This window comes from Pteropus vampyrus, unplaced genomic scaffold (assembly GCF_000151845.1).
Source record: "Pteropus vampyrus isolate Shadow unplaced genomic scaffold, Pvam_2.0 Scaffold1, whole genome shotgun sequence".
Classification (NCBI taxonomy): Eukaryota; Metazoa; Chordata; class Mammalia; order Chiroptera; family Pteropodidae; genus Pteropus; species Pteropus vampyrus.
This window is the reverse complement of record NW_011888782.1, coordinates 21,052,615-21,067,344: the sequence shown is the minus strand read 5'-3', so window position 1 is coordinate 21,067,344 and position 14,730 is coordinate 21,052,615. Positions and strand designations below refer to the sequence as shown.

General features: G+C 55.5%; 1 protein-coding gene across 1 annotated transcript in view; it reads left to right on the top strand.

The window, feature by feature from the left end:
- The window catches only part of SCN5A (sodium voltage-gated channel alpha subunit 5), an 80,217-nt gene extending 66,164 nt beyond the window's left edge, over positions 1-14,053 (top strand). Inside the window, exons 20-26 of the mRNA XM_011355161.1 lie at positions 3,961-4,083; positions 5,846-6,127; positions 8,312-8,365; positions 8,994-9,131; positions 9,787-9,891; positions 11,085-11,355; positions 12,813-14,053. Of these exons, the coding sequence (XP_011353463.1) occupies positions 3,961-4,083; positions 5,846-6,127; positions 8,312-8,365; positions 8,994-9,131; positions 9,787-9,891; positions 11,085-11,355; positions 12,813-14,053 (2,214 nt within the window). The remainder of the gene's footprint in view (positions 1-3,960; positions 4,084-5,845; positions 6,128-8,311; positions 8,366-8,993; positions 9,132-9,786; positions 9,892-11,084; positions 11,356-12,812) is intronic.
- The last annotated feature ends 677 nt before the right edge of the window (positions 14,054-14,730 follow it).

The window sequence follows — 14,730 nt, the reverse complement described above, 5'->3', positions numbered from 1 at the left end:
GTGAAGGGTGGAATTGGCCAGGCTCAGGCATCATGTCCACCTTGTTCGGCCGGCTCTGCAGGCCTTCGAGGACATCTACCTGGAGGAGCGGAAGACCATCAAGGTTCTGCTCGAGTACGCCGACAAGATGTTCACCTACGTCTTCGTGCTGGAGATGCTGCTCAAGTGGGTGGCCTACGGCTTCAAGAAGTACTTCACCAACGCTTGGTGCTGGCTGGACTTCCTCATCGTGGACGTGAGTGCAGCACCTCAGGGGAGCAAGGAGGGGGAGGCCTACTGCCGGCATGACCAGGGGCCGAGGCAGAGGGACGGAGGGACAGAATGGCAGGGCTGGCAGGAGTCAGCAGGCTAAAGTGGAGGTGCTCAGCTGGGGAAGGGGGTCAGAGTCTGGGGTCACAGAAGGGTGACCTGGGCCCTCTCATCAGAACCCCCAGTCTGGGGAGACAGAGGAGCAAGGAAAGACCTGGGCCTTGTTCTCAGGAGCCCCCAGCCTTCTGGAGGAGACTGGACCCACCACGCGAAACAGCATAGAGCAGTCCAGGCGGGGGTGTGAGCCGGGCCAGGAGTGGGAGCTTCCCCTCTCAGAAGTAGGGGAGCAGACAAACCTGTGTTATAGCATTGACCACGGCATGTTGTGAAATGTCTGTCAGGCCCACTAGACACACAGCCAGTTAAGAGCCTCTGCGCCCACACACAGGAAGAGGCTGTCTGCACAGGGGATAGAGTGAGCGAAGGCAGAGGGGACAGGGTCGGCAAAGAGGTGCTGGGCAGGCAAGAGAGATCCTCCTGGCCCAGGGAGAACATATCATTTGGGAAGGATAAGTGGGAGCGGAGGTGCCGTGAGGAGGAGGAAAGCCATGAACGCTGGCCGAGGCGTTCTGGGTGCTGCCCGGGTGATCGGGTAGCTGGCAGGGCTTGCCTGCCCGGGCTGTGACCAGGGAGGGCCTGGGGCAGGCGGTTGGCACATCCTCTGAGCACTCAGTTGGCAGATGGAGTAGGAAGCCCCTGCCCCACAGATACCCAGACCCCAGGACACTGCTGGGTGCCAAGCAGGGTGAGTCCAGGGTCCAGCAGGGATGCTGAGCACAGTCAAGTGGGAGAGAAGCCAGAGGAAGGAAAATCAGACCGAGTGCGGCAGCCCTGGATCTGCGGTCCTCAAGGGCAGAGGGAACCCGGTAAAGGCAACAGGCTCAGGTGAGGACTCACCTGGCTGTGGCAGGTCCGCAGAACAGAATGTAGGTCAGGATCTGCAGGCTGGGAAGAGCTTTCCAGAAGGTGCCCATGGCTTCGGGGCTTGGCCTTAGGCTCTGCCCACCAGCAGGGGCTGTGTTTGCAGAAGAAGTTCAGGCCTGTGCTCTGTCCCCACACCCTTCTCAGAAACCAAAGGGAGGGACTCAGTGCTTACGAGGCTTAGCCAGGGGTCCAGGCTGGGTGGAAGGTCAAACCTTGAGTGACTGTGACAGAGAGGCTCCTTAGGTCAGAGTGTGCTCAGAGACACAGATCCAGGGCATTGGACCTCCAGGCCAGACCTCTTCCTATCACCCCAAGTGGCTGAGAGGATGCTAATGCTGGGGTGAGGGCTGCTGGGGTGGCAGAGAGGGAAAGAGGGCGCTCTAGGCGCCCTTACAACCTGGAGCCTGTGAGAGGAAGGAGAGGACCCCGAGGCCTCCCTGCCGTGGGGCTGTGGGAGGACCTGGGGGCCTGGCAGCCCCGTCTGGACGCTCCCTCACCCAGCTGTTCCTGCAGCTTCTTGGGAAGTCAGGCCTGCTGAGGGACTACCCCAGGGCAGGCCAGAGGGAGTCTGCAAAGACTTCTGGGGAAGGCCACCCAAACCCCACCACCTGCCACCTTGAGAAGCTCAGCTGAGTCTGGGCAAAGGGGGCTGTCGGTGCTTCCTGCCCAGTCCCAAGACTGGACAGTTAGCCCGTGGAGAAGGAAGCCGAGGCTCGCAGCAGAGAAGGGCCTTGTCCAAGGTCAAGCAGAAAGAAGTGGGTGCTGGAATCCGGCTCTCCTGGCACTGGCCATGCTTCCCCCACCCCCACACCTCATGCGAAAGGCGGTCTTCAGGCCTCAGATTCTGGAAAAGGCAGTTTCCAGGATCAGTTCATGCATTTTTTCGATAAATACTATGAAGCCATATGTGCAGCGCTATCGTAGGCACTGCAGATCTCAGAGAGCAAACAGACAAAACCCCTGCCCGCATGGAGGAAAGAGACTGCAAGCAATACGCGGACTAAGTAAGCCACTTTTTTATTATGTCAGAAGATGAAGAAAAGGGAAGCAGAGAAAGGGTGAGGAGGGCCAGGACGCCTGGGGAGGGGAAGGTGCAGATCACAACTCTAAGGAGGCTGGCCAGGGTGGGCCCACTGAGGCAACGTTTGAGCAGATTTTAAGGAAGTTGGGGTGAGCCAGGCTGACGTCTGCAGAACATCCCGAGAGGAGGCTGGAATGGCAGTGCCAAGGTCCTGTGGTCAGCGTGTGCCTGGCGCTCTTGAGGAACTACTGGAGCAGAGTAAGTGGGCAAAGCGGGTGCGGGAGACGAGGCCAGATGCACGAGGCAGAAGGGGTGCAGCCTTCGGAAAACAGGTGCTTTTATTTAGAATGAAATGGGGAGACATGGCAGGGCTTTGAACGGAAGGATGACACGAACTTAGTCGTGATATTAAAAGATCACTCCGTGGGGAAAGAAAGGGGGAGGGGATGCGAGCGGAAGCAAGGACGGCTACGGCCGTGATCCAGGGGCGGCCGTGATCCAGGGCCGAGATGACGGTGGCCCGGGCAGGACGGTGGCAGCGGAGGTGGTGAGAAATATCTGAACTTCCGATGTATTTTGAAGACAGAGCCAACAGGAGATCCTGACGGGCTGGATGTCGGGTGTGAGAGACTGAGAGGAGGCAAGGGTGACGCCCAGACTGGTGGCCTGAGCAGCTGGCAGGGTGGAGTCGCAGCAACCGGGATGAGGGGTGGGGAATGGCAGTGGGGAGGGGCGAGCTTCGGAAAGAGCGGAAGCAGGGGTGACCTCTGGGAACTAGGCAGGCAGACCGGCCCCTGGGGCCCCGCCCTCAGGACGGGGTCCCTGGGAGACACCCCTCCACCTCTCCAGGGATGGGGACCCACAGGCTGACGCCTCGTGGGAAAGCTGGTCTTCAGGCCCCAGTGTCTGGAGAAGGATGTGAGGTGAGTAGGGTCAGCACAGAAGGTGATCCTGGCACCTTCCTTCTCCAAACCCCTCCGCCCAGCCCACCCTCGCCCGATGCCTCCGAGCCTTGGAGGAGGTTGGGGGAGTCAGGCAGCCCCTCACCACCCCCAGGCTGCCTTGAGTGCCGAGGTGCTACTAATGGCAATTGCAGGCGAGGTCAGGCATGAGGCCATTTCCAACCTGTGATCCCAGACCCGCAGTGAAGTAAGAGAGCCTGGATGCCCGTGGAGCTTTAGAAGGATAAAATCTGCGGGGTGGAAGTGCCACGGTGGGGGCGGGGCCGAGGAAACAGCGCTGAGGCTCCCGTTGCCCCAGCGTCTTCCCTGGGCCTCCCGTCTTTGAAGATGTCGGGATGTTGCCAAGTCCAGCCTTGGGGAAATGCCCCAGGATAGCTTGTCTGCTCATGCGCAAGGCAGGGCGGTCCTGCCCTCCCCCAAAGAGGCAGGCCCAAGAATTTGACTTAAAACAAAACACATGGGGACCAAAAGCCCAGGCTTTGTGTCCCTGCTCCTCCACACCAGCAGGTGGCTTTTGAGGCTCCCAGGAAAGGTCTGAGAGCCAGAACACCCTTGGGCTCGCCCCGAGCCTCCTGGGCCCCAGGAAGCTTGGCCCGTGCCTGTGGAGATGCTGCTGCAGGGGACAGTGAAAACTGGACATGGAGAGACCTGCTGCTCTCTCACACCCGGGCTGTTTCAGGTGGGCCGGGGCCCTTCCACCTGTCTCGGGAGCTATCCCCATGGCCCTCACCTTGCCTCCCACAGGTCTCGCTCATCAGCCTGGTGGCCAACACCCTGGGCTTCGCCGAGATGGGCCCCATCAAGTCACTGCGGACACTGCGTGCGCTCCGACCCCTGCGAGCCCTGTCACGATTTGAAGGCATGAGGGTAAGAAGCGGGGGCGGGGGCGCTGCCTTCTCACCAGGCAGTGGGAGGTGGCTCCACTGAGGGGACTCTCAGGCTCACATGCTGACTAAGCAGCCGACCTGGAGCTGGGACCGTGGCCCCTGACTTGGTAGGAGCATAGGGCGGAATCTCCAGGAGAGGCATGGCTGAGCTCAGGGACACTCGGGGGGTAGAGGACATCCGTGAGGGCCAGGAAAGCACTGGTCGAAGGAGAAGCAAAGCCCTGGCATGCGGGCGTCTTCACTGCAGCCCAGCCCCACTGGCCTTGGGCCCCCCAGCTTTTGCTCTCCCGTGGGACCTCATCTCTGTGTGTGCCCCCATTGTGTGTGCCCGTGTGCGTCCCCTGCCTCCTGGCACACATGGGCCACCTTCCTTCTGTCTACAATGGGCAGCAGGTAGCGTGAACGAAGCAAGAAGGAGCAAACTGTATTCTCATTATCAGTTTATATTTGCTTAGTAAACTCTTGTGCATTATTTTCTAAGTGTAGAGCCCAATGCATCTTTCAAGTCACCAAGTTTTATCGAAGAATGTTCACATGTAATGCAAATTTAAAATCCCATCAAGAAAAAACACTACCCAAAACACATAGCTAGAAAATAAATGTGTATGTGTGTGTGTGTGTGTGTGCATACACACACACATTTTGATTTTACAAAGCATGCACAATTCTGTGTGGCTTCAGCAGACAGCAGGCACCGGCACAAAGCCCCATTTGGTGGTTGGTTCTGAACTTTGCCCACAGCCCCAATTCATGGAGAAACAAATGGCTTCTTCACATATGACTAATCCAACCTAAGTTAAACGTCTCTTTGGAAGTAAGGAATTTGATCCCAGAGGGACATGGGCGAGATGCCCGTCGCCAGTTGCCTCTGCTGAGGCTGTCGGCCACCGAGCCAGCCAGGAGCTAGTGAGGGTTGGGTTTCCCACCTGGTTCTCAGGTTCATCACGCCTGCTGGGGAACCAGGGACCTCCTCTCATTTGCCTGTGTCAGCATTACCCACCTCGGCCCCCGACCCACCCCACAGCCCTACAGCAGCTTCACTTCCAGGTTGTGTGGCAAGTAGGACAGCTGGGTACTAAGTTAGTGGAGTGAGACACCCTATATGCCTTTGCCCAGGAAGCCTCTCCTGGGTGCTGTGTTTCTGGAGGAAGAGCATGAGGCAGTCGCTCTGTGGGGTCAAAGGGACACTCCCTGGGGGTTAGGGGGGCAGAGGCACCAGGGAGCATTCGAACCACCCGCCCTCTCAGCCCTGCTCCCACGGCAGCATTGGAGAACTGTCAGACACCCTCCACACATACCACACGGAGGTCCCAGGGCACACTTTAGGGGAGAACACCCCCAACCCAGTAGCCACAACCCCCAAATAAACCAGAAACTTAGCTCAGAGAATGTGTCTCCAGAAGCCCTTTCCCATCAGTCTCTGGCATACTCAACTACGGAGACCCTGTTGAAAATTTGGCTTGAAGGTCATAGATTCGGGCTGGGTGAGGAAGGGAAAGGCAGTTGTCTGGATTCCCGTCAGACTGCAGGGTGCAAAGAGAAAGGTGTGCGTGCTCTCTCACTCCCTCACCCCACGCCAGGGCACCAGCCATGCGTTACCCTTCCTTGGGGCCAGGAAGTGTTCCCAGACAGGGGCCTGTAGCCAGGGAGTTCCGTAGGTTGCTGGGAGGGATGGATGGTCTTGAAAAAGGCGTAAGCTCTGGGCACCCCCGGGAGCTGAGTCTCTTCTCTGTCCACTTGAGGTTGTGGTCAATGCCCTGGTGGGCGCCATCCCATCCATCATGAACGTCCTCCTCGTCTGCCTCATCTTCTGGCTCATCTTCAGCATCATGGGTGTGAACCTCTTTGCGGGCAAGTTTGGGAGGTGCATCAACCAGACTGAGGGGGACCTGCCTTTGAACTACAGCATTGTAAACAACAAGAGCGACTGTGAGTCTTTCAACGTGACTGGCGAATTATACTGGACCAAGGTGAAAGTCAACTTTGACAACGTGGGGGCCGGATACCTGGCCCTTCTGCAGGTGGTAAGTCTCAGAGAGGAAGGACTTGCTTCTTCCCACTGGTTCTCCAGCAACAGGCACTTTCACTCATGGTGTGGGCTGGAGGGGGACAGTGTGGCCACTCTGGTTCCTCATGAGAGGGTCAAATTGCCCAAAGGAGGCTAAGGATTCTCCAGAGACTTCTTGGCTCCTTGGGAAGCCCCCAGATTTTCCACTCTAGAGCAGACGCTACATTCTCCAAGATGCATGGCATGGGGGTTCAGCACTGCGGCTGGACCAGCCCCCCAGCCAGCAGTCAAGTTGGCCTCCTCATACTATCAATTTGGCAGTGTGATGGTGCAGGTTAAAAATGAAAGACCACAGATACCCAGGGATGGAACTATTGGCCAAATTATGACTCTGGCCCCCCCTCTTTTAGGGATATCTCCTGCATTATTTAAAAGACTATATTTACTTTCATCTCTGATGTGCAATTTGTGTGATATTTAAACACATGGCCCTACCCAGTCTTTCCAAAATTTTCATTGGTTTGTGACAACGGTGGCTTCAGTGATTATAACGCATGCCATAAAATTATACTATGGATAGCCTTGACAACAGAAATGCAAACAGAACAAATAAAGCTGCAGCTTGCTTTTCTTGCTATCCCAATCTTACGCCCAGACACCTGTGTCTGGACCTCAAGGCAGAAGAAAATTCAGTGGGACTCTCACCTGAAAACTCAATGCACGTTCGCTCACACCTCCACCCACCCCTTAAGTCCCAGTAGGAGCTTTCTCCAAAGACCCTTGAAATACCTCATGGAGAACAAGATTAGAGCCAGAGAGCTTTCTATCCCTGTGACTGTACCTCTGAATGTCATAACTTGGAAGGAAAGGCTCTTCTCTTGTAGACAGAAGAGTCTGCCATTTCAGGCAGAACCATGCAGTGGCTGGAAAGAATTCAATCACAGGCATCTCGTAAACTTGCGTGGTCCCCAGCAGTTTCCAACGCATTTGCAGGCCTCTCTGGACAGGTGAGGGCCTCATGCACAAGGAGCTGAAATAGCTTGCCTTCTGTGGGGCAGCCTCAGTTTCCCCTTCTGCCCTGCCTGCCTCATAAAAACTCTCAGACGTGGAAAGTTTGTGCGGACAAGCTTGTACCCTAAAAGGAGGCTCAGGGTGGGACTGGATTTTGCCAAGGACCCAAGTGAGACCCACTGGGCGGTCAGGTCCCACCACCAAGCCTGTCTCCCAGGCACCTTCTAAATCTTCACAGCAGCCCAGACTGGGGCAGACAGCGCAGCGAGCACCAGGGCCCTGTCTCAGCCAGCCTCCCTTTTTACTGCCCTGCTGTGGTGTGCTTGAGCCAGCTTGTGTGGGCTCACGAGAGCTCATTGTTACATTTTTAGACATTTTGCAAGCTGTTATTAAAAATTATATTTTATCAACTTATAATTAACCAAATGATATTAAAACAAAATGAAAACTCACCATTACTGTTTAGTATCATTTATGCTCTTGAGGTTATTACGTGTATCGTACCGTGGAAGTGCCGTAATGCTATGTTCTTGTGCGTCCCTTCCCAACTCTGCATCAGCGACAGCGCATTAACAATGCGAAATCAACCAGGGCGAGAGGATTTACGTCGGGGAAACTGGCAAACCCAACCATCAGGGCTTTTTTCTTCTGGAAGCCATTTGTGTACCATTTATGCACACACCACTAATAAAAGGTCCCCCTTAAGTTCAAGGGAAAGTTGGGATTCTTCAGGGACCTTCTCTGAAAGGCTGTAGAGCAGAAGCCACAAGGTTCTCTGAGGTGCATGACAGAGGGGACCAGGTCAGCACTGGGGTTCGCCTTAGGCTAGAACAGAGAGCCCAACCCCTACCTCTCCATCCCTGACGCCCGCTACAGGACTCTGTGCTGTTTTCGAATCTGAAATGAGTGTGGATCTGAGGCCTCATCAGTCTCTCGGCCAATATCACGAGGCTTATTCCTCCACTGTGTGGCCTTCTTGGAGTGTCTGCTCTGCCGGCTACCCCTCCACCCCCAGACCTGAACGAGAAAACCTTTTCCTGACCTCCCAGCCCCCTGCTGAAGGGTTGGGGTTGGCTGCTAGCTTCTTGCAGGCAGCTACTTTCTGGCCTCCCCTGTCCAAACAGGAGCCCTAAGTAGCTCAATCGATTCAGAGTTAAATGGTTTTCTTACTTTTGTCTCTTCCTTCCAGGCAACATTTAAAGGCTGGATGGACATTATGTATGCAGCTGTGGACTCCAGGGGGGTAGGTCACCATACCGGCCTTTCCCACCAAGTCGGGCACCTGAGGCTCCTGGCTGCTTAGCCACTGGAGACTCAGTGTCTGCATCTGAAAGCCCACCCCGCACAGGCCAGATCTCCTGTGTCGACCTGGAGTCTGAGCCTCTCTGGAATGCCCAGACCTGGCCTTGGAGCAAGGTTGCGTGGTCTCCCAAGGAGTCCCAAAATTCTCAAATTTCTCAAATTAAATTCACTGTAGTTGACTTGAATCTTAAATCTTACCCCAGGAGGATGAGCTGGAAGCAACAGAGATTCAAATCAAGCTTCTCTGTCCTTGTGTACCATGCAATCACATTGACAGTCCACTGAAGACTGAGAGACGCTCCATATTCTCAAACCTCCCGCTGGCCCAGGGTCAGAAGCCATGCAGTGACACTGTGCCAGCTCTGAGCCCAGCAAGCCTGCACTCTTCACCTGCCACCGTCCACTCTCCTCAATGCCACCCTCAGCCACTCGGGCTCTGCTTTGTGCTCACACACTTGTGCTCGTGACCTTCCTCTGGACACCCCCTCTCTCCCCCACAGTGGACACCCCCAGCCAGCCCGTCCCACTTCCTGCCTGTCTGATCACTCTGTCTGATTTCTCCTCCTTAGTATGAAGAGCAGCCCCAGTGGGAGTGCAACCTCTACATGTACATCTACTTTGTAGTGTTCATCATCTTCGGGTCTTTCTTCACCCTGAACCTTTTCATTGGTGTCATCATTGACAACTTCAACCAACAGAAGAAAAAGATACGTGGAGAATAGGCTTCCCCTGGGCCGGCAGGGCTGGCAGCCAGGGGACTGAGGAGCCATTCTGGCTCCTGGCCCCATCTTGGCCTTCTGTTGGGGACAGTCCTCTGCCTGCACCAGCTGCAGTGGGGTGGGAAAGGGGTGCGTCCATGATGCAACATGCCCAGGCCTTCGAGAGTGTAGCGAGGGGCCCTACATCTGCCTTAGTCTACCTGAGAGATGAGGCTCCTGAGAGAAGCTGGGTGAGGGTGGGGACTCTTCACCTGGTCCATGATCGGGGGCAATGGGTGGGACCTGTGCAGAGGCCAGGATCCTCCAGGAACTCCATGAGAGCGGCAATGATTGGTTTGCAGGCAAACCAAGTGGGCAGGGAGAACGTCCAGCCTGGCTATGTTGGGCAGGGCAGAGGGTGGGGGGTGGGTACAGGATTTGCAGGTCCCAAGGTGACATCTCGAAGTGAATGAGAACAGGGACCCTGTAAAAGCAGGTTTGAAGAGGACTCTGATGCAGGATAGGGACGTACTTTTCTCTACCGGGAGAGGCAGTGAGGAGGAGGCTGACCCCGGCACCCTCACTGAGGAGACAAGATCCCTGTGCCCTCCATGCCGGAGCCTCTCAGAACCCCAAAATGAGTCTGGTGCCTGTCTCTCTGCACTTAGGGGGCCAGGACATCTTCATGACAGAGGAGCAGAAGAAGTACTACAATGCTATGAAGAAGCTGGGCTCCAAGAAGCCCCAGAAGCCCATCCCCCGGCCTCTGGTGAGCCAGGCTCCCAATTTAGCAAACGTGGGGAGGGTCTGCTGGGGGAACCCTGTGGTGCCCTCACACAATACAGCCAACTCTCAGGGCCTCTTCATGGTCCTTCTGCCCAGCCTGGGGCCCTCGGCCAGTCCAGAGAAGGACGGGTGCTCTCAGGTGTCTGACCACACACAGCAGTCTCAGTTTCATGGAGATAGGAAGGCACGAGAAGGCTGTGACAACCAGGGGGTGCTCCCCTCCCAAGGGAACCCATCTGCCTCTAAGTGAGCCCTGGCCTCCCCTGCAAGGGTGCAGGCTTTCCCCAAGGATAGCAGGGCAGCCTTCACAGCCCCCGGCCCGAGTCATGGCCTCGTCCTTACAAACCCCTGAGTGGTAGCATCCCCTGGTGGGTAGGGTGCTGAGTCCTCTGCCAGGCTGACTTTCTTGCCTGATCAAACTGTTCTCCAAAAGAGTGTGTGTGGGGGAGCAGGGCACGGGTGGAGCAGTACTCAAAGTAATTAGGTGACACAACCTAAATCGCTCGCTGGTAAGTAGTAGTAGCCCCAGTTTTTTATTCAATTCATCAATTTCTTCTGATTCTTTCCTGTTCACCACACTGTGTTCTAGGTTACTTGTGTGTGTGCGTGTGCGCGTGTGTGTGTGTGCGCGTGTGTGTGCGTGAGTGTGCGCACATGTGTCTCTGCATGCGAGAGAGCGTGTGTATGTTTTCACTTATTTATAACCTGTCTCTTCCTCAAAACAATATGGGGTGGCTTACAATTAAAGACACACATAAATACAGTTAGCAGAATAAATATAATCGATTCCTTAAAAAGAGTGGAGAAAACGTGTTAACCCGGAGGCCGATACAATTACTAGGATTGAACTTTAAATTTGACCTTGAGTCTTCAGACAGTGGGAACGAAAGAGAAGACCAATGAACAATGTGCTAAGAAACTCCGAGGAGGAGGAATCCCTTCCCGAAGATCCATCAGGGAAGGTCTCAGGGAAGAGGGGGCCTCAGGGCTGGGCCCTGAAAGCATTTCAGCGGGAGAGCGAGGCTGTTTCAGTCTCCTGACTTCTTCCTTTCTGCGGGGCGTTGGCTTCCCCAGAGAATGGAGTAGGAGAGTGGGTGATCTGGGCCCGGAGGAGCGACAGGGGGCCCACTAGCCCATGGGGTCCCTGCTGACCACATCCTTTGCCCTCCTTTTTAGAACAAGTACCAGGGCTTCATATTCGACATTGTGACCAAGCAAGCCTTTGACGTCACCATCATGTTTCTCATCTGCTTGAACATGGTGACTATGATGGTGGAGACAGATGACCAGAGCCCTGAGAAGGTCAACATCTTGGCCAAGATCAACCTGCTCTTCGTAGCCATCTTCACGGGCGAGTGTATCATCAAGATGGCCGCCCTGCGCCACTACTACTTCACCAACAGCTGGAACATCTTTGACTTCGTGGTTGTCATCCTCTCCATCGTGGGTGCGTATGCCAGGTGGCTGGACAGAGAGGCCCTCCCCAGGTCAGGTCTGTCCTCCAGCCCTGCATTCGTACTTAATGCCAAGTACACCCGAGGCGCCTTCGTCCTTTTCTGGCTGCATTCCTGACCTCTCCTCCCTCCCACACACACACAGAGAAACACACCCTCAAGCTCTGGACCCCGCCCCCATGGAACTCTGCCTTGGGGGGACCGACTTACGCCTTTCCACCATGTGAAGCTCCCACCTTTGGTGGAACTCAGAGGGAAATGCAGGGGCTGAGGCAGGGGCTGCCGTGGCCACAGCGATGGGCAGATGCTTAGAACCTGGAAGCAGGGTCAGGAAACGCTCTGGACGGCCCCAGGCAGGAGCGAGAGAGAGAGCATGGCCCGTGGGACGAGAGAGAAGCTTTAGAGAATGCAGGATGCCAGCAGCAGGAATGGAGCTGTTGAGGGACGATCTTAGAGGCTTTGAGAAGTACAGCATTTACCTCAGAACACCTGCCGGTTCTGGGGCTTGGCCACACAAGAGAGGTACATTTAATAGGTCAACTTGGAGCCAAAGTGTCTGAGTCAAATCCTGGCTTCTCACTGACCCAGTGGCACCGGGATAAGTTACCTCACCTCTCGGTTTCCTCTTCTGGAAAATGAGGATGGTATCAGCTTACTTCCTAGGGTGACTAGAAGGGCTCAGTAGATGATATAAAATGCTCGGCCCAGTGCCTGAATAACAGTAAACACTGGACACATGTCAGCGAGTGACATCATTATTATACGAGGTGTCTGGAAAGGTCACTTGGGTCAACATGAAGGAAGTTAACTTCATCCTCTTTTATAACTTCCATCCCTGCTCCCTAAAACTCCCAACCCAGAGTAATGAACAGAGGTGGGGAAGCCTTGGAAGCCGGCAGAGTTGGGAGGCTAAGATGCAGCAGGCATGGCGTGTGTGTGGCGGTGGGGGCGGGGGAGTTGTTGTGCTGGGTTCCAGCCAGCGCTTCTTGTACTTCAACGTGCCCATGAATCAACTGGGTTTGTGAAAACTCAGGGAGTCTGGGAGGTGGGGCGGAGCTATGGTTCTGCATTTCTGATAAGTGCCCAGGAGATCTCAAGGCTGCTGGTCCTCAGACCACACTTTGAATAGCAAGGAGCTAAAAATCTTGGTCCAAGCTAGGTCACCAAGATGTTGCGCACGTCCCCTGAGGCCTCAGAATCCCTGTTCTAGAAGATGGGCTTCATAGACCTCTGTTGTGCAGGTATTCTCAGAAGACGAAGGAGCAAAGGTACTTTGCAGAGGATGTGGGGACTGCAAGTCCTCATTTTCCAAATCGAATGTAGAGATGGAGATTCAGAGAGGTGGGGGTCTCCCTGGCTCCTTGCAGTACAGAGACCCCACTCAGTGAAGCCGGGCTGGAGGGAGGACACAGATGCCATCAGTGGCCACGGTCTCTGTTGTTTCCCACAGGCACGGTGCTCTCAGACATTATCCAGAAGTACTTCTTCTCCCCGACGCTCTTCCGAGTCATCCGCCTGGCCCGAATCGGCCGCATCCTCAGGCTGATCCGCGGGGCCAAGGGGATCCGCACGCTGCTCTTTGCCCTCATGATGTCCCTGCCCGCCCTCTTCAACATCGGGCTGCTGCTCTTCCTCGTCATGTTCATCTACTCCATCTTCGGCATGGCCAACTTTGCCTACGTCAAGTGGGAGGCCGGCATCGACGACATGTTCAACTTCCAGACCTTCGCCAACAGCATGCTGTGCCTCTTCCAGATCACCACGTCGGCCGGCTGGGATGGTCTTCTCAGCCCCATTCTCAACACGGGGCCCCCCTACTGTGATCCCAATCTGCCCAACAGCAACGGCTCCCGGGGGAACTGCGGGAGCCCCGCGGTGGGCATCCTCTTCTTCACCACCTACATCATCATCTCCTTCCTCATCGTGGTCAACATGTACATCGCCATCATCCTGGAGAACTTCAGTGTGGCCACAGAGGAGAGCACAGAGCCCCTGAGTGAGGACGACTTTGACATGTTCTACGAGATCTGGGAGAAGTTCGACCCCGAGGCCACCCAGTTCATCGAGTATTCGGCCTTGTCCGACTTCGCCGATGCCCTGTCTGAGCCGCTCCGCATCGCCAAGCCCAACCAGATAAGCCTCATCAACATGGACCTGCCCATGGTGAGCGGGGACCGTATCCACTGCATGGACATCCTCTTTGCCTTCACCAAGAGGGTCCTGGGTGAGTCCGGGGAGATGGACGCCCTCAAGATCCAGATGGAGGAGAAGTTTATGGCGGCCAACCCATCCAAGATCTCCTACGAGCCCATCACCACCACGCTCCGGCGCAAGCACGAGGAGGTGTCGGCCACAATCATCCAGCGGGCCTTCCGGAGGCACCTGTTACAGCGCTCCGTGAAGCACGCCTCCTTCCTCTTCCGCCAGCAGACGGGCAGCAGTGGCCTCTCCGAAGCAGATGCCCCTGAGCGAGAGGGCCTCATCGCCTACATGATGAATAAGAACTTCTCCCAGAGCCTTGGCCCGCCCTCCAGCTCCTCCATCTCCTCTACGTCCTTTCCACCTTCCTATGACAGCGTCACCAGGGCAACCAGTGATAACCTCCAGGTGCGGGTGTCTGACTATAGCCGCAGTGAAGATCTCGCGGACTTCCCCCCATCTCCGGACAGGGACCGAGAGTCCATCGTGTGAGCCTCACCCCAGCTGGCCAGGACACACCGAATGGCAGCCTGTTGTCTTGTGGCAAACCCAAATGTAGCCACAAACCAGCATTTGCTGGGCTTTCCTTGCTTTGGGCTTTGGGAGTGAGAGATGAGCCTCAGCCCGTTGGTTTACCAGGGCGGGTTTTGTGGCACCCATGTTAACAGCCAGAAGCAGTCGGCCAAGCCGACCATTCCGGGCAGCCTGTCCCTGGAGGCCCCACACACACTGGTGGCGTGGGCTGGTCAGGCAACACCCTGGGACTCTGAAAAGCAAGTCCACTCCAGTTCCTGAGGCAAAATATAAAACTGAGACTGTATATTAATGTGAATGGGCTTTCATAAATTTATTATATTTGATATTTTTTTACTTGAGCAAAGAACTAATGTTTTTTCCATGGACGTCGGCAGCAGTTCACACTGCTGCTGCTTCTGAACTCTGAACAGGAGACTGTGTGGAGCTGCCGGAACTCTGTTCTCAAAGCAAAGTAGAATTCAGTGTGCTTCCTACAGGCCTTCGCTGCCCGGGGGCAGAAAGGGGGTTCCCTTGCCACTGGGGCTAAGGTATCAGGAGGGCTGAACCCCTTCCCTCACATACATGTATGCGCACACTCACACACACAGGCAACACTGGCTTCCTGCAGAGGAGTGTCGGATAGCTGCCCTTGT